The sequence below is a fragment of the Triticum urartu genome, chromosome 6A (genome assembly GCF_056163025.1).
Source record: "Triticum urartu cultivar PI428250 chromosome 6A, HENAU_Tu73, whole genome shotgun sequence".
Taxonomy (NCBI): domain Eukaryota; kingdom Viridiplantae; phylum Streptophyta; class Magnoliopsida; order Poales; family Poaceae; genus Triticum; species Triticum urartu.
Genome location: NC_141878.1, coordinates 260163008 through 260190983, shown reverse-complemented (window position 1 = coordinate 260190983; position 27976 = coordinate 260163008). Strand labels below are relative to the sequence as shown.

The window sequence follows — 27976 nt, the reverse complement described above, 5'->3', positions numbered from 1 at the left end:
ATGGTAATCCTGTTCTGGAGGTCATGTTACTTGACCATGACGAACCTACGAACTATGAGGAAGCAATGATGAGCCCAGATTCCGCAAAATGGCTTGAGGCCATGAAATCTGAGATGGGATCCATGTATGAGAACAAAGTTTGGACTTTGGTTGACTTGCCCAATGATCGGCAAGCCATCAAGAATAAATGGATCTTCAAGAAGAAGATTCACGCTGATGGTAACGTTACTGTATATAAAGCTCGACTTGTTGTGAAAGGTTTTCGACAAGTTCAAGGAGTTGACTACGATGAGACCTTCTCACCGGTAGCGATGCTTAAGTCCGTCCAAATCATGTTAGCAATTGCCGCATTTTATGATTATGAAATTTGGCAAATGGATGTGACGACTGCATTCCTGAATGGATTTCTGCAAGAAGATTTGTATATGATGCAACCTGAAGGTTTTATCCATCCAAAGGGTGCTAACAAAGTGTGCAAGCTCCAGCGATCCATTTATGGACTGGTGCAAGCCTCTCGGAGTTGGAATAAACATTTTGATAGTGTGATCAAAGCATATGGTTTTATACAGACTTTTGGAGAAGCCTGTATTTACAAGAAAGTGAGTGGGAGCTCTGTAGCATTTCTAATATTATATGTGGATGACATATTGTTGATTGGAAATGATATAGAATTTCTGGATAGCATAAAAGGATACTTGAATAAGAGTTTTTCAATGAAAGACCTCGGTGAAGCTGCTTATATATTGGGCATCAAGATCTATAGAGATAGATCAAGACGCTTAATTGGACTTTCACAAAGCACATACCTTGATAAAGTTTTGAAGAAGTTCAAAATGGATCAAGCTAAGAAAGGGTTCTTGCCTATGTTACAAGGTGTGAAGTTGAGTAAGACTCAATGCCCGACCACTGCAGAAGATAGAGAGAAAATGAATAGTGTTCCCTATGCTTCAGCCATAGGCTCTATCATGTATGCAATGCTGTGTACCAGACCTGATGTGTGCCTTGCTATTAGTTTAGCAGGGAGGTACCAAAGTAATCCAGGAGTGGATCACTGGACAACGGTCAAGAACATCCTGAAATACCTAAAAAGGACGAAGGATATGTTTCTCGTTTATGGAGGTGACAAAGAGCTCATCGTAAATGGTTACGTCGATGCAAGCTTTGACACCGATCCGGACGATTCTAAATCGCAAACCGGATACGTGTTTTTATTAAACAGTGGAGCTGTCAGTTGGTGCAGTTCTAAACAAAGCGTCGTAGCGGGATCTACATGTGAAGCGGAGTACATAGCTGGTTCGGAAGTAGCAAATGAACGAGTCTGGATGAAGGAGTCCATATCCGATCTAGGTGTCATACCTACTGCATTGGATCCGATGAAAATCTTTTGTGACAATACTAGTGCAATTCCCTTGGCAAGGAATCCAGATTTCACAAGAGAACCAAACACATCAAGAGACGCTTCAATTCCATCCGCGATCAAGTCCAGGTGGGAGACATAGAGATTTGCAAGATACATATGGATTTGAATGTTGCAGACCCGTTGACTAAGCCTCTCTCACGAGCAAAACATGATCAACACCAAGGCTCCATGGGTGTTAGAATCATTACTGTGTAATCTAGATTATTGACTCTAGTGCAAGTGGGAGACTGAAGGAAATATGCCCTAGAGGCAATAATAAAGTTATTATTTATTTCCTTATTTCATGATAAATGTTTATTATTCATGCTAGAATTGTATTAACCGAAAACCTAATACATGTGTGAATACATAGACAAACAGAGTGTCACTAGTATGCCTCTACTTGACTAGCTCGTTGGTCAAAGATGGTTATGTTTCCTAACCATAGAGATGAGTTGTCATTTGATAAACAGGATGACATCATTAGGAGAATGATGTGATTGACTTGACCCATTCCGTTAGCTTAGCACTTGATCATTTTAGTTTACTGCTATTGCTTTCTTCATGACTTATACATGTTCCCATGACTATGCGACTATGCAACTCCCGATTACCGGAGGAACACTTTGTGTGCTACCAAACGTCACAACGTAACTGGGTGATTATAAAGGTGCACTACAGGTGTCTCCGATGGTACTTGTTGAGTTGGCATAGATCGAGATTATGATTTGTCACTTTGATTGTCGGAGAGGTATCTCTGGGCCCTCTCGATAATGCACATCACTATAAGCCTTGCAAGCAATACAACTAATGAGTTAGTTGAGGGATGATGCATTATGGAACGAGTAAAGAGACTTGCCGGTAACAAGATTGAGCTAGGTATTGAGATACCGACAATCGAATCTCGGGCAAGTAACATACAGATGACAAAGGGAACAACGTATGTTGTTATGTGGTTTGACCGATAAATATCTTCGTAGAATATGTAGGAGCCAATATGAGCATCCAGGTTCCGCTATTGGTTATTGACCGGAGACGTGTCTCCGTCATGTCTACATAGTTCTCGAACCCGCAGGGTCCGCACGCTTAACGTTCGGTGACGATCGGTATTATGAGTTTATGTGATTTGATGTACCAAAGGTAGTTCAGAGTCCCGGATGTGATTACGGACATGACGAGGAGTCTCGAAATGGTCGAGACATAAAGATTGACATATTGGACGACTATATTCGGACACCGGAAGTGTTCCGGGTGATTTTGGAGAAAACTGGAGTGCCGGAGGGTTACCGGAACCCCCCGGGGGAAGTAATGGGCCTCATGGGCGTTAGTGGAGAGAGAGAGGGCCGGCCAGGGCAGGCCGCGCGCCCCCTCCCCTCTGGTCCGAATGGGACTAGGGAAGGGGGGGGGGGCGGCGCCCCCCTTTCCTTATCCCTCTCCTCCTTCCTTTCCCCCTCCTAGTAGGAGTAGGAAAGGGGAGTCCTACTCCTACTAGGAGGAGGACTCCTCCTCCTGGCATGCCCTACAAGGGCCGGCCGGCCTCCCCCTTGCTCCTTTATATAAGGGGGAATGGGGGAACCCTAGGACACACAAGTTGATTGTTCCAAGCCATGTGCGGTGCCCCCTCCACCATAATCCACCTCTATCATATCGTAGCGGTGCTTAGGCGAAGCCCTGCGTCGGTAGCAGCATCATCACCGTCATCACGCCGTCATGCTGACGGAACTCTCCTATGAAGCTCTGCTGGGTCGGAGTTCGTGGGACGTCATCGAGCTGAACGTGTGCTGAACTCGGAGGTGCCGTACGTTCGGTACTTGGATCGGTCGGATCGTGAAGACGTACGACTACATCAACCGCGTTCTCATAATGCTTCCTATTACGGTCTACGAGGGTACGTGGACAATACTCTCCTCTCTCGTTGCTATGCATAACCATGATCTTGCGTGTGCGTAGGATTTTTTTGAAATTACTACGTTCCCCAACACTATAATCACTAATTGTCATTGCAAACACGTTTCATTCATAATAGGCTGAATCAGGAACGATGAACTAATCATATTTACAAAAACAAGATAGGTCGAGTTCATACCAACTTTTCCTCATCTCAATCATTTCATCATATATATTATTGCCTTTCACTTGCACGACCGAACGCTGTGGATAATAATAAGAGTGCACGTGCATTGGACTAAGCTAGAATCTACAAACATTTATTCGAAGGAGAAGATAAGGTAATATGGGCTCTCTGTTAGATCAACAATAATGCATATGAGAGCCACTCAACATTTTCATCGTGGTCTTCTCCTCTCGACCCCCAAAGAAAAGAAAAGAATTTCAAAGAAACACACTGAAATATTTTTGGAGTTTTTGTTTTTCTGAAGAAAGTAAAACAAGAACGAGAAAAACTATTTACACGAGAAAGCTCCCAACAAGCAAAAGAAGAACGGGACATGTTTTTTGGTTTTGTTTTAATTTTACTACTACTAAGCATGCATGGAAAGTAAACTAAAGTAATAAAGTGTCATTTGTTTGTACTCATCATATAAGTGAAAATCTACCGTGGGTGGTGATCTCATAGGATGAAAATGAAAATTTTGCACGAAAGTATTGATGAGTAGGAGATACTGATTACACCGGTCGAGTAGGAAGTCGGTGATGCCGACATTCCTAGCCAAATAATAGAAATCATCATAAATCTCGGCTGCTTGTAAGAATGCATCACATGGCCATTCGCACAGCCAAATTTCCGCTGCGCGAGGAAGATTATACTTGGGCTTTTCCCTCTTCTCATTTTCTTTTTCCTTCGAACCACGGATCAAGGAACCTCTCAACAATTCTGCTCATCATTTTCTCCCTCTGATAATTTCTGAAATTTTTAGTGACTCAAAATAAAAGTGAACCAAACTCAACAAGATTAATAGCAGCTACTCCTACAAGTGCCTAGAGGCTATATCATGCATTAAAACTACTTTGGACCATATAAATTTGACATGCATGCTCAAGAACAGGGTCACCAAAGCAGCAAAAATTTGCAATAAATAAATCACTAGAACAAAAACTAATTGGACCATTGGAGGAGTCACATGCCGAAGAACAATCCCCCAAAGCAGTTTTGTGAATGGAGCTTTGAGGAAGGAGATCGAAAATGGCAGCAAGATGAGCAAGAACATGGGTTTGAGCTATCGAGTGATTTTTTCTGGAGAAAGAGGAAGAGGTTGAGTGCTGGAATAAGTGGAGGGGGGCCACGTGGGGCCCACGAGGTCAGGGGCGCGCCCCAGGGGGCTGGGCGCGCCCTCCACCATTTTGGCCAACTGGTGTGTTCTTTGCACCAGAAATTCTTAAATATTAAATAAAAAATCATATCAAATTTTTAGGGCATTTGGAGAACTTTTATTTTCAAGACATTTTTATTGCATGGATAATTCGGAAAGCAGACAGAAAATACTATTTTGGCTTTATTTAAACTAAATAACAGAAAGTAAAAGATGGGTACAGAGAGTTGTGCTTTCTAAATTTATCCATCTCATGCTCATCAAAAGGAATCCATTAACAAGGTTGATCAAGTCTTATTAATAAACTTCTTCTGAATGACATGAAACCGGAGAACTTTCGAATAACACTAGGTTACCTCAACGGGGATATGCAATTTCCCCAACAATAAGAATATCATATTTCGTTTTGGCAGTTGGAAGAGGAAATTCAAAACCTCCAATAGTGATAGTTGAATTTTTTCCAATAAAATTGATACTATGAACTTGAGGTTGTTTCTTCGGAAAGCGTACCGTATGCTCATTACCATCAACATGAAAAGTGACATTGCCTTTGTTGCAATCAATAACAACACCTGTAGTATTCAAAAAGGGTCTACCAAGGATAACCGACATACTATCATCCTTGGGAATATCAAGAATAACAAAGTCCGTTAAGATAGAAAAGTTTGCAACCACAACAGGCACATCCTCACAAATACTAATGGGTATAGCAGTTGATTTATCAGCCATTTGCAAAGAAATTTCAGTAGGTGTCAACTTATTCAAATCAAGTCTACGATACAAAGAGAAAGGCATAACACTAACACTGGCTCCAAGATCACAGAAGGCAGTTTTAACATAGTTTCTTTTAATGGAGCATGGTATAGTCGGTACTCCTGGATCTCTAAGTTTCTTTGGTATTCCACCCTTAAAAGTATAATTAGCAAGCATGGTGGAAATCTCAGCATCCGATATCTTTCTTTTATTAGTAACAATTTCTTTCATATACTTAGCATAAGGAGGCATTTTAAGCATACCAGTCAAACGCATACGCAAGAAGATAGGTCTAATCATTTCAGCAAAGCGCTCAAAATCCTCATCATCCTTTTTCTTGGATGGCTTCGGAGGAAAGGGCATTGGTTTCTGAACACATGGTTCTCTTTCTTTACCATGTTTTCTAGCAACAAAACCTCTCTTATCATAACATTGATTCTTTGATTGCGGGTTATCAAGATCAACAACAGGTTCAGTCTCTACACCATTATCATTACTAGGTTGAGCATCAACATGAACATCATTATTAATGTTAGCACTAGGTTCATGTTCATTACCATATTGTGTCTCAGCATCAGAAATAGAAATATCATTGGGATTCTCAGGTGTGTCTATAACAGGTTCACTAGCATGCAAAGTCCTATCAGTTTTTTTATTTTTAGTACAAGGACTGGGTGCATCAGTATTAGTTCTTCGAGAATCTTGCTCAATTCTCTTAGGATGACCCTCAGGATACAAAGGTTCCTGGGTCATCTTAACACCTTTAGTCATAACCCTAACAACATTATCATTATTCTTACTATTCAACTCATTAAGTAAATCATCTTGTGCCTTAAGTACTTGTTCTACTTGAGTTGTAACCATGGAAGCATGTTTACTAATAAGCTTAAGATCATTAACAGTACTATTCATGTAATTACTCAAGTGATCAAGCATGTAAGCATTACATTTCAATTTTCTACTAACACAAGCATTGAAGTTTTCTTGTTTAACAATAAAGTTATCAAACTCATCCAAGCATTGTCTATTAGACTTATTATAAGGAATATCACTTTCATGAAATCTACGGAGAGAGTTTACCTTTACTACCCGTGTTGGGTGATCAAGACCATGTATTTCTTCAATAGGTGGTAGATTTTTAACATCTTCTACTTTAGTACCTTTTTCTTTCATAGATTTCTTTGCCTCTTGCATATCTTCAGGACTGAGAAATAGAATACCCCTTTTCTTCGGAGTTGGCTTCGGAGTTGGTTCAGGAAGTGTCCAATCATTTTCATTACTCAATATATTATTCAATAGCAATTCAGCTTGCTCAGCAGTTCTTTCCCTGAAAACACAACCAACACAATTATCCAGGTGGTCTCTGGAAGTATCGGTTAGTCTATTATAAAATATATCAAGTATTTCATTTTTATTGAGAGGATGATCAGACAAAGCATTAAGTAATCAGAGAAGCCTCCCCCAAGCTCATGGGAGACTCTCTTCTTTAATTTGCACAAAATTAAATATTTCCTTTAAAGCAACTTGTTTCTTATGAGCGGGGAAATATTTTGCAGAGAAGTGATAAATCATATCCTAGGGACTACACACACAACCAGGAGCAAGAGAATTAAACCATATCTTAGCATCACCCTTTAACGAGAAAGGAAACAATTTGAGAATATAATAATAGCGCATTTTTTCCTCATGAGCCAATAGGGTGGCTATATCATTTAATTTAGTAACCATGAAAAGGATCAGATTCAACCAAAGTAACTAACTCTGGATCGACACAGAATTCATAACCTTATCAGTAACAAAGATAGGTGATGTAGCAAAAGCGGGATCATATTTCATTCTAGCATTCAAGGATTTTTCTTTCTGCTTAGCTAACAATTTGTTAAGATCTTCTCTATCATTGCAAGAAAAGAAGTCTCTAGCAGTTTCTTCACCCATAACATAACCCTCAGGAACAACAAGCAATTCATATCTAGGGGGATAATCATAATCATCATTTTCAATAATATCATGAGTTTCAGTAATTTTATTCTCTCTGACCCTAGCATGTTGTTCATCAAGAAAATCACCTAGTGGCATAGTATTATCAAGCAGAGAAGTAGTTTCATCATAAGCATAATGCATAGTAGAAGTGGCATCATCAATAACATGCGACGTATCAGAATCAATAGCAGGAGTAGGTGTCGCAAGTTTACTCAAAACATAAGGAGAATCAAGTGTAGAGCTAGATGGCAGTTCCTTACCTCCCCTCATAGTTGAGGGAAAAATCTTAGTTCTTTGATCTTTCAAGTTCCTCATAGTGATCAACAGATATAAATCCCAAGTGACTCAGATAGTAGAGCCCTGCTCCTCGGCAACGGCGCCAGAAAAAGGTCTTGATAACCCACAAGTATAGGGGATCGCAACAATTTTCGAGGGTAGAGTATTCAACCCAAATTTATTGATTCGACACAAGTAGAGCCAAAGAATATTCTTGAGTATTAGCAGCTGAGTTGTCAATTAAACCACACCTGAAAGACTTAATATCTGCAGCAAAGTATTTAGTAGCAAAGTAGTATGGAAGTAACGGGGATGGTGGCAAAAGTAACAGTAGCAGTTTTGTAGCAATCGTAACAGTGGCAACAAAAAAGTAACTAAGCAAAGATCAATATGTGAAAAGCTCGTAGGCAATGGATCAGTGATGGATGATTATGTCGTATGTCACTCATCATGCACCGGTTATAACATAGGGTGACACAGAACTAGGTCCAATATAATGTAGGCATGTATTCTGAATATAGTCATACGTGCTTATGGAAAATAACTTGCATGGCATCTTTTGTCCTACCCTCCGTGGCAGTGGGGTCCTATTGGAAACTAATGGATATTAAGGCCTCCTTTTAATAGAGTATCAGACCAAAGCATTAGCACTTAGTGAATACATGAACTCCTCAAACTACGGTCATCACTGGGAGTGCTCCCGACTATTGTCACTCCGGGGTTGCCGGATCATAACACATAGTAGGTGACTATAACTTGCAATATTGGATCAAGAACACAAATATATTCATGAAAAAATAATAGGTTCAGATCTGAAATCATGGCACTCAGGCCCTAGTGACAAGCATTAAGCATAGCAAGGTCATAGCAACATCAATCTTTGAACATAGTGGATACTAGGGATCAAATACTAACAAAACTAACTCGATTACATGGTAAATCTCATCCAACCCATGACGGTCCAGCAAGCCTACGATGGAATTACTCACGCACGGCGGTGAGCATCATGAAATTGGTGATGGAGGATGGTAGATGATGACGATGACGACAGATTCCCCTCTCTGGAGCCCCGAACGGACTCCAGATCTGCCCTCCCAAGGAAGAACAGGGCTTGGCAGCAGCTCCATATTGTAAAACGCGATGAATCCTTCTCTCTGATTTTTTTCTCCCCAAAAAAGAATATATGGAGTTGGAGTTGAGGTCGGTGGAGGTCCAGGGGGCCCACAAGGTCGGAGGGCGCGCCCCCACCCTTGTCGCTAGGGTGTGGGCCCCTGCTGCTGATTCTTTCGCCAATATTTTTTATTAATTCCAAAAGTTATCTCCATGAAGTTTCAGGTCATTCCGAGAACTTTTTATTCTACAAAAAATTAACACCATGGCAATTCTGCTGAAAACAACGTCAGTCCAGGTTAGTTCCATTCAAATCATGCAAGTTAGAGTCCAAAACAAGGGCAAAAGAGTTTGGAAAAGTAGATACGATGGAGACGTATGAAAAACTACCATGCAGTTTTCCTTACAAAAATCAAAATTGTCGCCTTTAATTATACATTTTGCTACAACTAAATTTAGATCAGATAAAGGTTGGATTCACGCCGATTAACAAAATACATGCTGATGTAAAAATATAGTGATACCCAATAGTGAAAGTGCGTTATATCGACTAGAGCGGGGGTGAATAGGCGATTTTTATGAAATCTTCACTGAGGAATTTCAGGGTGAGGAAATTCCTGAGTGAAGAACTACTTGCAGCGGAATAAGTACTCAGAAGTAAACATAACAGAACATGATCATGGTCTTCATGATGAAATGAAAAAACACAAGCACGGAGTACAGAAAGCGTAAACACAGGATAACACAGGATAAGACAGACAGACTGAAGAAATTGAACTAAGGAAATAGAGAAAGTCTTGAGTCAAAGTCTTGAAACACATATGAACAAGCACACAACACAGAAATGAGGAAATGGAAGGGTTGAGGAAATGGAACCAGGTAGCTTTGTGAAGACAATGATTTGGTAGACCAGTTCCAACTGTTGTGACTGTTGTACGTCTGGTTAGGGCGGCTAGGTATTTAAACCTGAGGACACACAGTCCCGGACACCTAGTTCTGAACACGCAGTCCACAACACTCAGTGCTCACCCTATTCCCCTTGAGCTAAGGTCACACAGACCTCGCCCAATCACTCGTGGTAAGTCTTCAGGTGTCTTCCAAACCTTCACAAACTTGGTCACTCGGCGATCCACAATTTCCTCTTGGATGCTCTAGACCATGACGCCTAACTGTCTGGAAGATGCACAGTCTTCAAAGGTAACAAGCGTCGGATCCACGCAGGATCAATCTCTTCAGTGATGCTCAATCACTTGGTTTTGTAGGTGTTTGGGTTTGGGTTTTCCTTACTTGATGATTTTCACTCAAAGTCCTCAGAGGATGGGATGCTCTTAGATGACAAGTGTCAGTTTCTCTCGGAGCAGCCAACTAGCTAGTGGTTGTAGGGGGCGGTTATTTATAGCCTAGGGAGCAGTCCAACATGATAAGACATAAATGCCCTTCAATGATATGACTGTTAGGTGGGTACATATTTTGGGACAGCTGGCGCATAGCACAACAACGGTCAGAATTTTGAGTATCAAATTCCTCAGGGCTATCATGTTCCTCACTGTGTAAGCAATCTGCACTTGCGAATTCCTAACTCCTCAGTTAGAACAAATTCCTCAGAGACCAGAAGAACTTCGTCTCTGTTACTAAAGAATATGACTGAACTGTATGAGATTTCCAATGGCTTCACTTGAAGGGTTTGGTAGGTGTAGGATTTTGAGTTGAGCATCACATGGAAAATTTTCCTTAGTATTTTTTTGGTGAATACGCTTAGCAGCGTATCATTTCATTTATAGGTAGAAGGGCGAACACAGGTTACAGGGATGCTCCCTCGCAGACGTACACAAGCCGGCGTCTGAGAGGTTGCAAGGTGGAGCAGGGGGAAGGAGGATGCTCAGCCTCGAGACACAAGGTTTAAGTTACAGGGATACTCGCAGCAAGCTCTCGAGCATCCGCCTTAGCCCAGAGGCAGGCATCATCTTTAATCGAGCATATAAGGTCTTCAATGGAGGGGCACCGGTTCTCGAAGATGACCGCGATGCGGTGCTTCCAAATGGACCAAGCGGAGAGTGCCACGATGGAGTTGAGGCCCTTCCGTAGGCAGCCCGGGGATTCGTCGACGGCCTTGGACCACCATGTGAAGAAGGTGGTGTCGCCATCCATCGGTGGGGTGATGAGCCGACACCATGACAGGATTTCATGCCATGTGATCCTGGAGAAGACGCACCCAAAGAGCAGGTGGTCAATGGACTTGCTCTCTTGCGCGCATAAGGCGCACACCGTGTCGATGGTGAGGCCATGGTGTGCCCGCCTCTCAGCCGTCCAGCACCTGTCGAGGGAGGTAAGCCAGAGAAAGATTTTGTTGTTCATGGGTGCCCAATTCTTCCAAAGAAGACGCCACCATGGGGATGAAGTGGAACCGTGGAAGAGAGCTTTGTAGGACGAGCTAGCGGAGTAGACGCCATTGGAAGTCCATCGCCATATGACGCAGTCTGGCTCGGAGGTGAGGGTAGTGGCTTGCAATGCACGCCAAACACTGACATACTCAAGCACTGCCTGGGGTCCGAGGCTACCATGGATGTCGGCAATCCAGGATTGATGTGCGAGGCCCGCGCAAACCGTAGTGTGGCAGCGCCGGCGGCGAGGAACTAGCCGGAGGAGGGAGGGAGCAAGCTCAGCGATCGACTGCCCATCGAGCCAGTGGCCGGTCCAGAATAAGCATGCCGTGCCATTCCCGAGCTGCCAGGAAGTGGAGGCGTGGAAGAACTGGGCGGTGACCTCGTCGCTGGGGAGCTGAAGGTGGTGCCATGGGCGAGAGGGATCGGTGGCCCTGAGCCAGAGCCAACGGCAGCATAGGGAGATGCCCACACGGTGCAGGTCACGCACGCCAAGACCGCCAAGCTCGAGTGGGCGACAGACGCGGGGCCAGTTGACCAGGCAGCTGCCAGTGCAGGCATCATTGCGCCCATGCCAAAGGAAGTCGCGGATGACGCGCGTGATCTTCAGAAGAATTGTCGGGGTGATAGCGATTGCCATAAGGATGTGGATGGGCATGTCGGATAGCACATGCCGGACCAGAGCCAGCCGTTCGCCGCGGGAAAGAAGCGTCGCCTTCCAAGTTGTGAGCTTCCGCACGAGTTTATCCACCAGGAGGAGCAGGGCAGAGGCTGGCGTCTTACGGATAGATAGAGGAAGGCCCAAGTAGATGATGGGGAACGAGGTGACCACGCAGGCCAGCATGGAGGTGACGGCCGGTTCACGTCGTCATCGCATCGGATCGGGGTGGCCGAGCATTTAAGGAAGTTGGTGTGGAGCCCAGAGGCCTCGCCAAAGATCTGAAGGAGTGCCCGGATGGTGGCGAGCTCGGTGGTGGTCGGGTGGCAGAAGATCACGACATCATCGGCAAAGAGAGAAATGCTCGATGCCGCGTGTTGAGGCATGAGTCGATGCAACATGCCAGCGTTGAGCGCATGTTGCATAAGGGAGTGGAGAGTGTCGACCACAATGGCAAAAAGGAGGGGGGAGACAGGGTCACCATGCCGCAGGCCACACACATGATCGACTGGCGGTCCGGGGTTGCCATTGATGAGGACTCGCGTGGTCGCTGTGGAGACGAGGATGCTGATCCACTCACACCACCGGCACCCAAAACCAAGGTGGCGGAGAACTTGGAGAAGGAAGGCCCAGGAAACGGTATCGAAGGCATTGGCGATGTCAAGCTTAAGCATGATTCTGGGGGCCTTGAGATTATGCAGTAAGCACGCAGTTTGCTGCACTAAGAGGAAATTGTCATGCACGTTGTGCCCGGCGATGAACGCGCTTTGGTTGACGGAGACAAGCTGGCCCATCCGGGGCGCCAAGCGGAGAGACAGAACTTTCACAAAGAGCTTGCCCATGATGTGAATCAGACTGATGGGTCTATAATCAGAGAGCGTTGCGGCATCGGGCTTCTTGGGGAGTAAGGTGATCAGGGCTTCATTAAGCTTGTGGAAGCCGCAGCCATTCATAGCATAGAGCTTGTCGAAGGCGGCACAAATGTCGACCTTGATAACCGGCCAGCAGGAGCGCAAGAACTCAGTTGTGAACCCATTGGGGATAGGCGCCTTCCCTGTGGGAAGCATCTTGATGGCGCGCCAGACTTTGTCCTCGGTAAAAGGCCGCTCGAGATCCACGAGGTCAAAGTGGCGATGATCGACACCATCGAGGTCGATGGAGTGATCACAGTGAGTGGAAGAGCCTAGGATAGACGTGAAGTGCTCAAAGGCCGCCTCGTCAGAGACGGTCTCAGAGCTGACCTTGATGCTCGCCATGTGGTTCTTTTGAGTGCGGTGGGCAGTGTGGATCTTGAAGAATGCGGAATTGGTGTCTCCCTCCCTAAGCCAGCCGAGGCGCACATGCTGGCGAAGGATGGAGTGCTGTAGAGACGCGAGGCCGAGGTAGGCGCGTTTAAGCTCACGGCGTAGCTAGCCTTCGGCAGTCGAGAGGGGCCTGGTGTCCTGCGTGGCATCCATACGGTAGATGATCTTGCGCGTGATCTATAACTGCAAAGAGATGTTGCCCGTGGTGCATGCCCCCCAGCTCTGGAGACGGCGAGCGGTGGCTTTCAACCTGCTGAATAAGCGCCGAAATGGGTCTGGGTCTGGTGGGATAGAGCACCAAGCCTCATGAACTGTGGAGATGAAGCCATCATGTTTCGGCCACAACCGTTCGAAGTGGAATCTGCGCTTTCCCAGGCTCCGGGGAGCACAATCGATCATCAGGGGGCAATGATCCGAGGTGGCAGTGGCCATGCAGCGAAGGAGGTGGTGAGGGTGCAAGGTCTCCCAGGAAGGGTTGCAGAGAACTCGATCGTTATGGACGAGCGTGGAGATGGCCTGCTCGTTAGACCATGTGTATCGTCTCCCGTGTAGGTAGATGTCAGGGAGGCCATGATCGGCAATGAATCTCCGGAATCGGCCAGAGGTGCGCTGGTTGATGTTGCCATTGCTCTTATCGGCGCTCGAGGTGACCAGGTTGAAATCGCCGCCAATGAGCCATGGACCAGCAATGATGTGCCGCAGCTCGTGGAGCTCGGACACAAAGGTGAGCTTGTCGGCCACGGCCTACGGCCCGTAGATAGACGTGAGCCACCAGGGGGTGGAATCAGGACCGCGAGAGATGGTGGCCGAGATGTGGTAGACCCCAATGATGGGGTTACCGAGGGAGACGTGGTCACTGCGCCAGGCCAGGAGAACACCGCCACGGGTGCCAGTGGCTGGGAGAAAAAAGAAATCTGCAAAGGAAGCACCCAGGGTTTCCATCACAGCGAGGGATACTTAAGAGAGTCTTCAGAAATCCTGATCATCACCCAGGGTTTTCTTAGTATTTCCTCGACCCTGTTTAACAGTACGATGTTTCCTATGACTCAAGAAAGAGAAAATGAAACTATGAAAACAAAAGTCTTCATGCTCCATGTTCCTCGAATGAATACCAAGTCTTCAAGGTCACACCAACTTCTTCACTTTCAAAATCTTCAGAAAGTCTTCAGAAATCCAAAGTCTTCAGTCGAAGAACTTCATTCTTAGGGGTCAACTTTCTCTGTAACTATCAAACTCCTCATAGACTTATAGACCTGTGTACACTCACAAATGCATCAGTCCCTTAACCTATAAGTCTTCAATACACCGAAATCACTAAGGGGCACTAGATGCACTTACAATCTCCCCCTTTTTGGTGATTGATGACAATATAGGTTAAGTTTTCAACAGGGATAAACATATGAAGTGTAAATACTAGAATTGAGGAATTTGATTGCAAGATATAGAAGAACTCCCCCTGAAGATGTGCATACTGAGGAATTTTCTTTTGAAGCAATGAAGACTTTGAAGAGTAGAATCATGGAGATCTCCCCCTATATCTTGTAATTCATACACGCATTTAACATATAATATGAAGAATCTGAAATGCATGATGAAATATGGTGACTGATGTAATTCAGCATGCGTGCATTAATATTAACGAGGAATAAGCATGCGGGAAAACACAGCAAAAGTATCAGGCCACCATAGAGTTTAAGATTACAACTCGATCCAGCAAAGTCTTCAAAAGAACAAGAGTTGTAACTTAGAAAAAGCGCCCATATAGGTAGACCCGCTTGAAGACTAACTCAAATTTCTCCCTCTTTGTCATTGAATGACCAAAAGGATCGAAAATGAGGACTAATCCCCCTGAAGAATATCAAGTTGATGGAGGAGCGCCAATGTTGTTGGGGTTGTTTGTCGTTGTAGGGCCTGCCGCAGTGTTGTCCAAGTCTTCAGACTCGTCGGTTTCGCTCGATAAAGAATATGAGCTGGTTACCAATGAAGGAACCTTGACCTTCTTGAATTTCTTTGGTGGAGGTGCAGACCAGTCAAAATCTTCCTTGAGACCCATTTTCTTTAGATCTTCTTCACCATACAGATGTGATAGGACAACCGAGGTGCGACCAAAAACTTCATGGAGGTAGTAATGGTTTTTCTTCACTACATTATGTGTAGCAATCATGTTGTGAAGAATAGAACCAAACTGACACTTAACCCATTTGTGGTTTCGATCCACCTTCTGGTGAAGACTAAGAAGCAGCTCACGGTCAGTTATCACACGTGGAGCTGTGGCTTGAGGAGTAGACTTGGGTGCATTGGCAACAGAATCATGAGTGGCAGAGTCATCATTGGTGGAGTAAGATGCAGCTTTGCGAAACAGACCATCCAATGGACGAATGCCTTCATCAATGACCAGAGGTGCCTTGCCCTTTTCATCAGTTGAAGTAAAAGCCTGCTTGAGGACTTCAATCGGGGGCAGGTAGCTGAGGTGATTCTGAAAATCAGCCTTGTAGTTGAGTGAAGACCTTGTTCTGAGGAATCTCATAATCCAAGGAGCATAAGGCTTCAACTCAAACGGAGAGAGTGCAACATTTTCCAGATTCCTCATGAAGAAATCAAAATAATTGATAGTAATGCTGTGAATGATGTTGAATAGCAGATTCTTCATGATGCCAACTATTTCCTCATGAGATGAGTCGTGTCCTCGTCAGAATGCGATAGACTGTTCTGGGCACATAGAGTAAGTCCTTTACAAGGAATTTGGTCCTTGGGGCTTGTCCGGGCTTTAGAGGCTTCATTAACACTTGCATGTAATGAGCGGTGAGTTCAGGTTCTTGGTACATGCAGCGAGCTCCTTCACTGGGTGGACTGATGGGCAGGGCATGAAGCAATTCAGAGGCCCGTGCCTTATAATGAGTATTATTGGTCATCCAGTCAAAGACCCAGGTGTTGATGTCTTTAGGATCACTGGTGATGTGCAGTGTCGCATAGAACTGAAGAATGAGCTCTTCATTCCAATCAACAATGTCAGAACAAAAGTTGAGGAGGCCTGCGTCATGAAGCACACTGAGCACAGGAGTGAAACAAGGCAATGATTCCATGTCCACATGAGGAATATGCTCATGGTAGAAGATTTTGTCCTTGTTGAAGAGTAGTGAAGAATAGAAATTGGCCTGGCTGGCAGTCCAGAAGCGCTTCCTCCTAAGACGAGCAGAGTCATAAGGATTGTAGTCAGTGAACAATACATGCTCGCCACAGAAGTCATCAGCCTTGAATTTTTTCTTCTTCGAGAAGGGATCCTTTGGCTTGGGGTGAGGAGTGTCAGTCAATTGCATCACAACCTCAGGGATCTTGATCTCAGGTTCCACAGGCTGAGGAATTTCAGGTACTTCTTCAGTGGTAGCCTGGGACTTCAATTCTTCATTTACATTTTCATCAGCACTAGTGGCTGGAATTTCTTCATGGACAGACGGAGTTGCAGGAGGTTCGTCAGATCCCATTTGTACTTCAGTAGCTACAGGGGACTGAGGAATTTGTTGAAGAGGTGTGAACAGAGGAGAGTTGGGGTGCTGACTTTCCCAATAGTCATCATTCATCACCGGAGTAGTGCTTCCAATGTCCACATCTACATCTTCTTCTTCAACGCCGGCCTCTTCAGCAGTAAACTGAGGCATGGGCGAGGAGACAATTGGTGTTGAAGGGATTGCATCCACTTCAATTTGTTCATCAAGCTGTTCTGACAAAGCAGCTGAGGGAATGTCATCATTTGATTCACTTGGAATCACATATTCTTCATCAAAAGGAACAAGGTCCTTTGATGGCATGGTTGAGATAGGAACAACATCAATTGGGTTGTCAAATGAGCTAGTCAATGGCTTCATCTTCTTCAGGGCTGAAGAATTTGATGAAGTTGATGCCTTCCTTTTCTTCACAGCGGCACACTCTGCAGCCTTGGTCTTCTTCACATCTGATGCAGATGGAAGGACCGGAGTTGGTGTAGGCGTAGGAGGAGCAGAGGAATTTGGTTGAATTTCTTCAGGCGCAACTGACACAGTTGCCCTGACGTCTTCACTTTCTTCAGGCACAACACTAGTGGTTGCCCTGGCAATTTCTTCAGCAGCTGGAATGCAGTAATCAGCTCTGGAATTAGCATTTTCTTCAGCATCCTGATTGTCATTAGCGATGCTGGCATTTTGTTCAGTAGGTTGAGCAGATGCTTTAGCCTGAGGAATTTCCTGTTGCGTTGGGGCTGCAACATTTGAAGTGAATTGATCAGTGAGTTTCACAAAACGGACCTTGGCTGCAAGCCAATCAGCACGGTATGCGTCAAATTCATCACTTAGTTTCTTGATCTTAGATTGAATAGTGACAAGTTCTTCAGTTGTCATAGAGACAACGTTTTTCTTCAGGAAACGCTCCTTCTTGTACTGCGCTTTCTTGATCTGCCTGGCCTTCTCAAACTTACATTTTTCTTCCTGAATGAAGTGAGTCAACATATGAATTTGGCCAGGAGTCAACTTGAAGTCAGGCATAGGAGTATTGTGGTCCTTGTGCCATAGACCAATGTACTCAAGGATCAACTTTGGATCCAAAAGCAGAGGCACACTTGTGCCCTTGGCTCTAGCGGCCTTGACCTGCCTGTCTCTGATGATTTCTGCAAGTTCATCATCATCAGCTTCGTCTTCATCGGATAGCACTTGAAAAGCGACCTGCTTCTTTTGAGGACTTGGTCGAGAGCCTCGTCCAGCAGTTGCCTTGGTCTTCAACAGAGTGGGACCAGTTGAAGAATGCAGTGGTGCTGAGGAACTAGCAGATGCTCCTGAGGAAATAGAGACGCCCACTATCCTTTGGCACGTGGCAAGATGCACAGGTGCAGAGGATTTGGTCGGAGCAGCTGAGGGCTTTGGCGGAGGAGCTGAGGACTTTGGAGTGGGAGCAGCATGAGGAGTTGGCCATGAGGGCTTTAAAGAAACTGGCCACGAGGGCATTGCTGAGGAACTTGGCCGAGAGGGCATTGAGGGCGAAGCACTTGGCTTATGAGTAGGCTTCTTTGGCATGGCCTTCTTTGGCTTGCTTGCAGAGGCCTCAGAGGTGGCAGCAGCAGCAATAGCAGAGTCTTCATTGAATTTCCTCGCTGCTTCTCTTGCTTGTCTGGCCAACTTGGCCTGGCACTTCGCCCATTCATCAGGATAATCCTCACTGTGCTTGAGGCTGGTGGGATCTACTTCTTGGCCAGGTGCCAACGGAGGTCTTGGGCATGGAGGATTGAGAGCGAATTTCTTCATGTACTTGGGAGTAACATACCTGTACTCCCTCCACTCTCTTGCCCATCTCCTCTCTATTCTTTGAGTGCGCACCTTGCGCTGATTTTTGTCCTCCTTACCAAACTTGGCCTCATCAGGAGTGCAATAGTCCTTGTATATATCTTCAGGGATCTCAAAAGCAGTATTGGCCTCATGCCTCTTTCCTCCCTTTTGTGGCTTCTTTCCATCAGCCATTTTCTTCAGATGAGGAATTTGAACAATGGAATTCTCTGAAGATGTATGCAACTTTACTTCGAGGAATGCTGCATATGAGTTAAGTTGATGAGAACCTAGTGATTCAGCAGCTGACATGAGTACCTGTGAACAAAGTATAGTTGCGAGGAATATGGAGAGGTCATATGCGTTCTCAGAGATTTTTCAAAAAGAACAAGTTTGGGGATTTTGACCAGATGAGTCTTGAAGAATTTCACTAAGCGTTTTTAGTCTTAGGTTCCAGAGTTGTATAGATCGAAAATCCACACAATTGAGGAAACTTGAAGAAAAATATAGCTTAGAGAAATGAATCAAGAACAGATGACATGTGAGGTGTTCAGTGTGTGACGAATTTGAAGAATAAACACCTTTGAAGATTTTGTAGTTATCATTTGAATCAAAGAGGGCAGTAAAAGTAACTTTTAATTACCCTGGACGAAGAACATGATGAACTAAGAGGTGTAGATGTGAAGTTCGTCAGTTCAGATATTCCATGCCCTAACTTGGCAGAGGAAGACAGCTACAGCGGCGGCAGAGTGAAGAAATACGCAGTGGGCACGAGTACGACAACAACGAGGTCGAGGTAGTGAAGCTCTTCCTCACGGGCGATGATGAAGTAGCGGTGGCGCTAGGGTTTGAGAAGCTTGAGCTGGAGTGAGAACGAGCGGACTAAAAAGTGAAGTGAGGAAGGGAAGGGGTATTTATAGCCACGGTGAAAAAACTGTCCGCCCGAAGAAATTGGACGAACATGCCCCTGACACTTCTCATTCGCTTGACATGTGTCACCCACGTACTGAGAAGTGGAGATCGTGTGAGATTGTGGGTGAATGGATAAGTGTTGTCGTGGGATGTGGAACGGTTTGAGCGGCAAAGCCGAAAATTTAGATAGGATAAGTAAAAAAGTTCCGTTTGCAAATTCTTCAGCTGACAAGGACACAGTGAAGATTTTGAACGAGTTTCAAATAGAACGCACATGAAGAATTTGTGAATAGATTGGGTTGAGTATAGCATAGAGGGGGAAGAGTCCGATCACATTCACATAGCAGAAAAGGCAATACGAAGAAATAACTATAAGTGAATGCTATAGAGGACATAAACTCACATATATATATATATAGCCAATGAAGAAAAACGACAGAAAAGGTGAAGACAATGCAAAGTTGAAGAATTGGAACAACTGAAGAAAAACTCAAATTGAAGATTCTGAACATTTGCTGGTGGCGTGACCCAGCGTATAAGAATGATGATTTCAGACACCACGTACAATTGTCGTAGGGTTATGAGAATCAAATAATTTGTTAATTTCTTCATACTTAGAGTGTGTCTTCATTCATTGAAGAAAAACGTTTCTTCATGTATTGCACATCTAAGTCATCAATTTTGCATAAGTGTTAGGATGAGTGTCCTTTTCAAAGAACATTAGAAGATTCTAGGATATTTAGCTCACACTGCAACTTGCTAAATCTCTTCTCATCCAAGTGCTTAGTGAAGATATCGGCTAGCTGTTCTTCAGTCTTCACATGCTCAATAGAAATGTCGCCATTCAACACATGATTCCGAAGAAAATGATGACGAATCTGAATGTGCTTTGTCTTCGAGTGCTGAACCGGGTTATGAGCAATCTTGATGGCACTCTCACTGTCCCAGTAGAGTGGCACATTCTTCACATTGACGCCGTAGTCCTTGAGAGTTTGCTTCATCCATAGTAGTTGAGCACAGCAAGAACCAACAGCAATGTACTCAGCTTCAGCAGTAGACAGTGATACGCAGTTCTGTTACTTCGAGGACCAACAGACCAAAGATCGTCCGAGGAAATGGCATGTGCCAGATGTTGACTTGCGGTCCACACGATCACCATCATAGTCAGAGTCTGAAAATCCAATGAGATCAAAAGCCGAGCCCTTGGGGTACCATAATCCAAGTGTTGGTGTGTGAGCTAGATATCGAAGAATATGCTTCACAGCCTTACGGTGTGATTCCTTCGGTGTATCCTGAAATCAGGCACACATGCAAACACTAAGCATAATATCTGGCCTAGATGCACATAGGTACAATAAAGAACCAATCATGGAGTGGTATACCTTTTGATCGAAGTCAATACCATTTTCATCAGTGCATAGATGGCCATTTGTGGGCATAGGGATTTTGACTCCTTTGCAATCTTGCATGTCGAATTTCCTCAATACATCCTTGAGGTATTTCTCCTGAGATATGAATATGCCATTTCGCTATTGACGAATCTGAAGACCTAAGAAGAATTTCAATTCTCCCATCATAGACATTTGATATTCTTCACTCATCATATAGGCAAATTCATCACTGTAATGTTGGTCAGTACAGCCAAAAATGATGTCATCAACATAAATTTGGCACACAAATAGTTCACCATCATAAGATTTAGTGAAAAGAGTTGGGTCAAGTGAACCGGGTTTGAAGCCTTTCTTCATGAGGAATTCCTTCAAGGTATCATACCACGCCCATGGGGCCTGCTTCAGGCCATAGAGGGCCTTATCGAGTATGAAGACTTTGTTAGGATGCTTTGGATCTTCAAAACCCAGGGGTTGAGCAACATATACTTCTTCCTCAAGCTTACCATTGAGGAATGCACTTTTCACATCCATTTGATATAAGATGATATCATGATGGTTAGCATAAGCAAGTAATATGCGAATAGCTTCAAGTCTAGCAACAGGTGCAAAAGTTTCATCGAAATCAATTCCTTCAACCTGTGTGTAGCCTTGAGCTACAAGCCATGCCTTATTCCTCACCACAATGCCATTTTCATTTTCCTTGTTGCGGTAGATCCAGTTTGTGCCGATGATATTGTGCTTGCGAGGATCTAGACGTTTAACCAGTTCCCAGACGTTGTTGAGCTCGAATTGATGTAATTCCTCTTGCATAGCTTGAATCCACTCAGGCTCCAGAAATGCTTCATCTATCTTAGTGGGCTCTGTAATAGAGACGAAAGCAAAGTGCCCACAAAAGTTAGATAAATGTGAAGCTCTTGAGCGTGTGAGAGGACCTGGAATGTTGATGTTGCTGATGATTTTCTCAATTTGCACTTCATTGGCAACGCGAGGGTGAGCGGGTTGGCGTTGAGGAATTTGATCAGTATTTTCTTCAGCACCATTTTCTTCAGGTGCATCGGCATGACGTTCTTCATGTTCTGGAATGACTTCTTCAGCAGATTCTTAAGTAGGAAATGACATCCTCAGTAGCCTTGAACTTAATAGATTCCTCAGGAGGTATTTCATCTGTCATAGGAGGTAGGTGCTCTCTTTGCGAGCCATTAGTCTCATCGAACCGCACATCTACAGTTTCAACAACCTTGTGGTGATAGGTGTTGAAGACTCTGTAGGTGTGCGAGTCCTTACCATAACCGAGCATAAAACCTTCATGTGCTTTTGGTGCAAATTTAGAATTGTGATGAGGATCTCTAATCCAACATTTAGCACCGAAGACTTTGATAATAAATCACATTGGGTTTCTTGTCAGTGAAAAGTTCATATGCTGTCTTCTTGAAGAATTTGTGAAGATATACCCTGTTGATGATGTGGCACGCAGTATTGAAACTGCGTTATATCGACTAGAGGGGGGGTGAATAGGCGATTTTTATGAAATTCTTCACTGAGGAATTTGCCGGTGAGGAAATTCCTTAGCGAAGAACTACTAGCAGCGGAATAAGTACTCAAAAGTAAACATAACAGAATATAAGCATAGTCATCATGATGAAATGAAGACAGGCACATAGTACAGGAAGCGTAAGTATAGGATAACACAGGATGAAGACAAACAGACTGAAGAAATTGAACTAAGGAAATTGAGAAAGTCTTCATTCAAAGTCTTCAAACACATATATGAACAAACACACAACACAGTTATGAGGAAATGAACGAGTTGAGGGAATAGAACTAGTAAGCTTGGTGAAGACAATGATTTGGTAGACCAGTTCCAACTGCTGTCTCAGTTGTACGTCTGGTTGGAACGGCTGAGTATTTAAACTCGAGGACACACAGTCCCGGACATCCAGTCCTGAACACGCAGCTCAGGACACCAAGTCCTCACCGTATTCTCCTTGAACTAAGGTCACACAGACCTTGTCCAATCACTTGTGGTAAGTCTTCAGGTGACTTCCGAACCTTCACAAACTTGGTCACTCGGCGATACACAATTCCTCTTGGATGCTCTACACCATGACGCCTAACCGTCTGGAAGAAGCACAATTTTCAAAGGTAACAAGCGTCGGATCCACGCAGGATCAATCTCTTCAGTGATGCTCAATCACTTGGGGTTTGTAGGTGTTTGGGTTTTTCCTCACTTGATGATTTTCGCTCAAAGTCCTCGGAGGATGGGTTGCTCTCAAATGACAAGTGTTAGTTTCTCTCGGAGCAGCCAATCAGCTAGTGGTTGTAGGGGCGGCTATTTATAGCCTAGGGAGCAGCCCGACATGATAAGACATAAATGCCCTTCAATGATATGACCATTAGGTGGATAGATATTTTGGGACAGCTGGTGCATAGCACAGCAATGGTCGGAATTTTGAGTAGCAAAATCCTCAGGGCTATCATGTTCCTCATTGTGTAGGCAATCCACACTGGCGAATTCCTAACTCCTCAGTCAGAACAAATTCCTCAGAGACCAGAAGAACTTCGTCTCTGTCACTGAAGAATATGACTGGACTGTATGAGATTTCCAATGGCTTCACTCGAAGGGATTGGTAGGTGTAGGATTTTGAGTTGAGCATCACATGGAAATTTTTCCTTAGTATTTCCTCGACCCCCTTTAACACTACGGTGTTTCCTATGACTCAAGAAAGAGAAAATGAAACTACGAAAACAAAAGTCTTCACGCTTCATGTTCCTCGAATGAACACCAAGTCTTCAAGGTCACACCAATTTCTTCACTTTGAAAGTCTTCAGAAAGTATTGAGAAAGCCAAAGTCTTCAGTCGAAGAACTTCATTTTTAGGGGTCGATTTCTCTATAAATATCAAACTCCTCATAAACTTATAGACCTGTGTACACTCACAAATGCATTAGTCCCTTAACCTATAAGTCTTCAATACACCAAAATCACTAAGGGGCACTAGATGCACTTACAATCTCCCCCTTTTTGGTGATTGATGACAATATAGGTTAAGTTTTCAACGGGGATAAACATATGAAGTGTAAATACTGATATTGAGGTATTGATTGCAAGATATAGAAGAACTCCCCCTGAATATGTGCATAGTGAGGAATTTGCTTTCGAAGCAAGGCACACTTGAAGAGTTGAATCATGGAGATCTCCCCCTATATCTTGTAATTAATACACGCATTTGACATATAACAGTGTAGAATTTGAAATGCATGATGAAATATGGTGACTGATGTAATTCAGCATGCGTGCAAAAATATTAACGAGGAATAAGCATGCTAAAAAACGTCTCAAAAGTATCAGAGCACCATCGGGTTTAAGTTTACAACTCGATCCAATAAAGTCTCACAAGAACGAGAGTTGTAACTTGAAAAAAACGCCCATATAGAAAGACCCGCTTGGAAAGTAACTCAAAATTCTCCCCCTTTGTCATCAAATGACCAAAAGGATCGAATATGAGGACTAACGCCCCTGAAGAATATCAAGTTGATGAAGGAGCGCTAGCGTTGTTGGGGTCGTTTGTCGTAGTAGGGCCTGCCGCAGTGTCGTTCAAGTCTTCATTCTCATCAGTGTCGTGCGATGAAGAATATGAGCTGGCCACCAAGGAAGGAACCTTGACCTTCTTGAATTTCTTCGGTGGAGGTGCAGACCAGTCAAAATCTTCCTTGAGACTCATTTTCTTCAGATCTTCTTCACCATACAGATGTGACAGTATTGCCCAGGTGCGACCGAAGACTTCATGGAGGTAGTAATGGTTTTTCTTCACTGCATTGTGTGTAGCAGTCATGTTGTGAAGAAATGAACCAGACTGACGCTTAACCCACTTATGATTTCGATCCACCTTCTGGTGAAGACTAAGCAGAAGCTCACGATCAGTCATCACACGAGGAGCAGTGGCTTGAGGAGTAGACGTGGGTGCATTGGCAGAGTCATGTGTGGCAGAGTCATCATTGGTGGAATAAGAGGCAGCTTTGCGAAACTGTCCATCTAATGGACGAATGCCTTCATCTATAATAGCTGGTGCCTTGCCCTTTTCATCAACTGAGGAATAGGTCTGCTTGAGGACTTCAATCGGGGGCAAGTAGCTAAGGTGATTCTGAAAATCAGCTTTGTAGTTGAGTGAAGACCTTGTCCTGAGGAATCTCATAATCCAAGGTGCATAAGGCTTTAGCTCAAACGGAGACAGTGCAGCATTTGCCAGAGTCCTCATGAATAAATCATGATAATTGACAGGAATGCCATGAACGATGTTGAATACCAGATTCTTCATGATGCCAACAATTTCCTCATCAGATGAGTCGTGGCCTTTGATAGGACTCATTGTCCTTGTAAGAATATGATAGATAGTTCTGGGCACATAAAGTAATTCCTTCACAAGGAATTTGGTTTGTGGGGCCTGACCTAGCTTCAAAGGTTTCATCAGAACCTGCATGTAGTGATTTGTAAGCTCAGGTTCACTGTAGATGCAACAAGCTTATTCAAGGGGAGGACTGAGTGGTAAGTCACGAAGCAATTCAGAAGCTGGTGCTGTGTAGTGAGTGTTTTCAGACATCCAGTCTAGCACCCATGAATTCACATCTTCAGAATCTCCTGTGATGTGCAGCGTCGCATAAAATTGAAGAATCACTTCTTCATTCCAATCACAGATGTCAGAGCAAAAGTTTAACAGTCCAGCGTCGTGAAGAACACTGAGAACTGGCACGAAACATGGCAGAGATTCCATATCCACGTGAGGAATGTGCTCATGGTAGAAGATTTTCTCTTTGTTGAACAACACTGAGGAACAGAAATTTGCTTGACTAGTAGTCCAGAAACGCCTCTTCCTTATACGAGCAGAATCATATGGGTTGTAGTCTTCGAAGAATATGTGCTCGCCGAAGAAATCATCAGCCTTGAACTTTTGCTTGCGTGAGAATGGATCCTTTGGCTTGGGCAGAGGAGTGTCAGTGAGTTGCATCACGACCTCAGGAATCGCAATCTCAGGTTCTTCAGGCTGAGGAATTTCTGGTTCCTCTTCAGTGGCAGTCTGTGTCTTCAGATGTTCAGCAGCAGCAGTTTCTTCAGCACTAGTGGCTGGAATTTCCTCATGTACAGATGCAGTGGGGTGAGTTTCTTCAGAGCCCATTTGAACAGTTTGTGTGGGGGAATGAGGTATTTGCTGCAACGGTGTGAACATTGGAGAGTTTGGATGCTGACTTTCCCAGAATTCATCACTCATCACTGGTGTGGAGCAGCCAACGTCCACATCTTCATCTTCCATTTCTTCAACGCCAGCCTCTTCAGCTGTGAACTGAGGCATAGGTGAGGAGATAACAGGTGTTGAAGGGATCACATCCACTTCAATTTCTTCATCAATCTGCTCTGACGAAGCAGCAGAATGATTTTCTTCATCAGATCTGCTAAGTATCTCATATTCTTCACGAAAAGGAACAAAGTCCTTTGATGGCATGGTTGAGATTGGAACAACATCAATGGGATTAGCAAATGAATTGGTCAAAGGCTTCATCTTCTTCGGAGCTGAAGAATCTGAAGTAGCTGATGCTTTCCTTTTCTTCACTACTGCACGCTCTGCAGCCTTGGTCTTCTTCACATCTGATGCAGATGGAAGGATCAGAGTTGGTGTTGGCTCAGGAGGAGCAGAGGAATCATGTTGATTTTCTTCAGGCACAACTGATGCAGTTGTCCTGATTTCTTCAGTTTCTTCAGGCGCACCACTAGTGGATGCCCTGGCAATTTCTTCAGCGGCTAGAATGCAGTCATCAGCCCTGGAACTCACATTTTCTTCAGCAGCCTAATTTTCATTAGTGGTGCTGGCATGTTCTTCAGTCGGCTGAGCAGATGCTTCAGCCTGAGGAACTTCCTGTTGCGTTGGGGCTGCAACATTTGAGGTGAAGTTATCAGCGAGTCTCAGAAAACGAACTTTGGCTCCAAGCCAATCAGCATGATATGCGTCAAATTCATCACTGAGTTTCTTGATCTTAGATTGAGTAGTGACAAGTTCTTCAGTTGTCATAGAGACAACATTTTTCTTCAGATAGCGCTCCTTCTTGTATTGCGCTTTCTTAATCTTCCTCGCCTTCTCAAATTTCCATTTTTCTTCTTGGATGAAGTGGGTCAGCATGTGACTTTGGCCAGGAGTCAGCTTGAAGTCAGACATGGGAGTGTTGGGGTCCTTGTGCCAAACGTCAATGTATTCTAGGATCAACTTGGGATCCAACAACAGTGGCACATTTTTCCCTTGGTTCTAGCGACCCTGACTTGCCTATCTCTGATGATTTCAGCAAGTTCATCATCATCAGCTTCGTCTTCTTCATACGGCTCTTGGAAGGTGACCTGCTTCTTCTGATGACTAGGGCGAGGACCTCGTCCAGCAGTGGCCTTTGTCTTCAGTAGAGAGGGTCCTGTTGAAGAATTTGATGTAGCTGAGGAACTAGCTGAGACACCTAAGGCAATGGAGATGCCTGCGGTCCTTTGGCACGAGGCAAGATGCACAGGTGCTGAGGACTTTGTTGGAACAACCGAGGACTTTGGAGGAGCTGAGGATTTTGGAGGAGCAGGAGCAGTATGAGGAATTGGCCTTGAGGGCTTTGAAGATTCTGGTCGTGAGGGCATAGCTGAGGAACTTGGCCTTGACGGCATTGTTGGTGAAGCACTCGGCTTGCACGCAGGCTTCTTTGACATAGCCTTCTTCGGCTTGACAGCAGAGGCCTCAGCAGAGGCAACAGCAACAGAGTCTTGATTGAATTTTCTCACTGCTTCTCTGGCTTGCTTAGCCAACTTGGCTTGGCACTTGGCCCATTCATCAGGATAATCCTCACCACGCTTGAGGCTGGTGGGATCAACTATTTTGCCAGGAGCCAATGGAGGTCTTGGGCATGGAGGATTGAGTGCGAATTTCTTCATGTATTTGGGAGTGACATATCTGTACTCCCTCCACTCTCTAGCCCATCTCCTCTCTATCTTCTGAATGCGCACCTTGCGCTGATTTTTGTCTTCCTTAGGAGGTGTGCAGTACCCAGCATATATATCATCAGGGATCTCAAACGTTGTGTTGACCTCAGCCCTCTTTCCTCCTTTCTATGGCTTTTTACCGTCATCCATTTTCTTCAGTTGAGGAATTTGAACAATTGAATTCTATGAAGAAGTATGCAACTTTTCTTCGAGGAACGCTGCAAATGAGTTAAGTTGATGAGAACCTAGTGATTCAGCAGCT

At 44.3% G+C, this 27976-nt stretch overlaps 1 protein-coding gene across 1 annotated transcript; it reads right to left on the bottom strand.

Moving 5' to 3' along the window:
• Positions 1–10686: 10686 nt before the first annotated feature.
• LOC147964934 (uncharacterized) lies at positions 10687–13082 on the bottom strand. The gene is made up of 2 exons (XM_087530217.1): positions 11952–13082; positions 10687–11772 (listed from the first exon to the last, which is right to left on the bottom strand). The coding sequence occupies exons 1-2, from the start codon at positions 13080–13082 to the stop codon at positions 10687–10689; spliced, it is 2217 nt and encodes a 738-aa protein (XP_087386343.1).
• Positions 13083–27976: the final 14894 nt, after the last annotated feature.

Excerpts from the sequence above, each read along its gene's own strand:
- LOC147964934 (XM_087530217.1), bottom strand. The coding sequence starts at position 13,082 with ATGGCGAGCATCAAGGTCAGCTCTGAGACCGTCTCTGACGAGGCGGCC. Across the intron at positions 11,773-11,951 it reads GGGCCTTCCTCTATCTATCC|ATCACGCGCGTCATCCGCGA; the intron begins GTAAGACGCCAG and ends ATTCTTCTGAAG.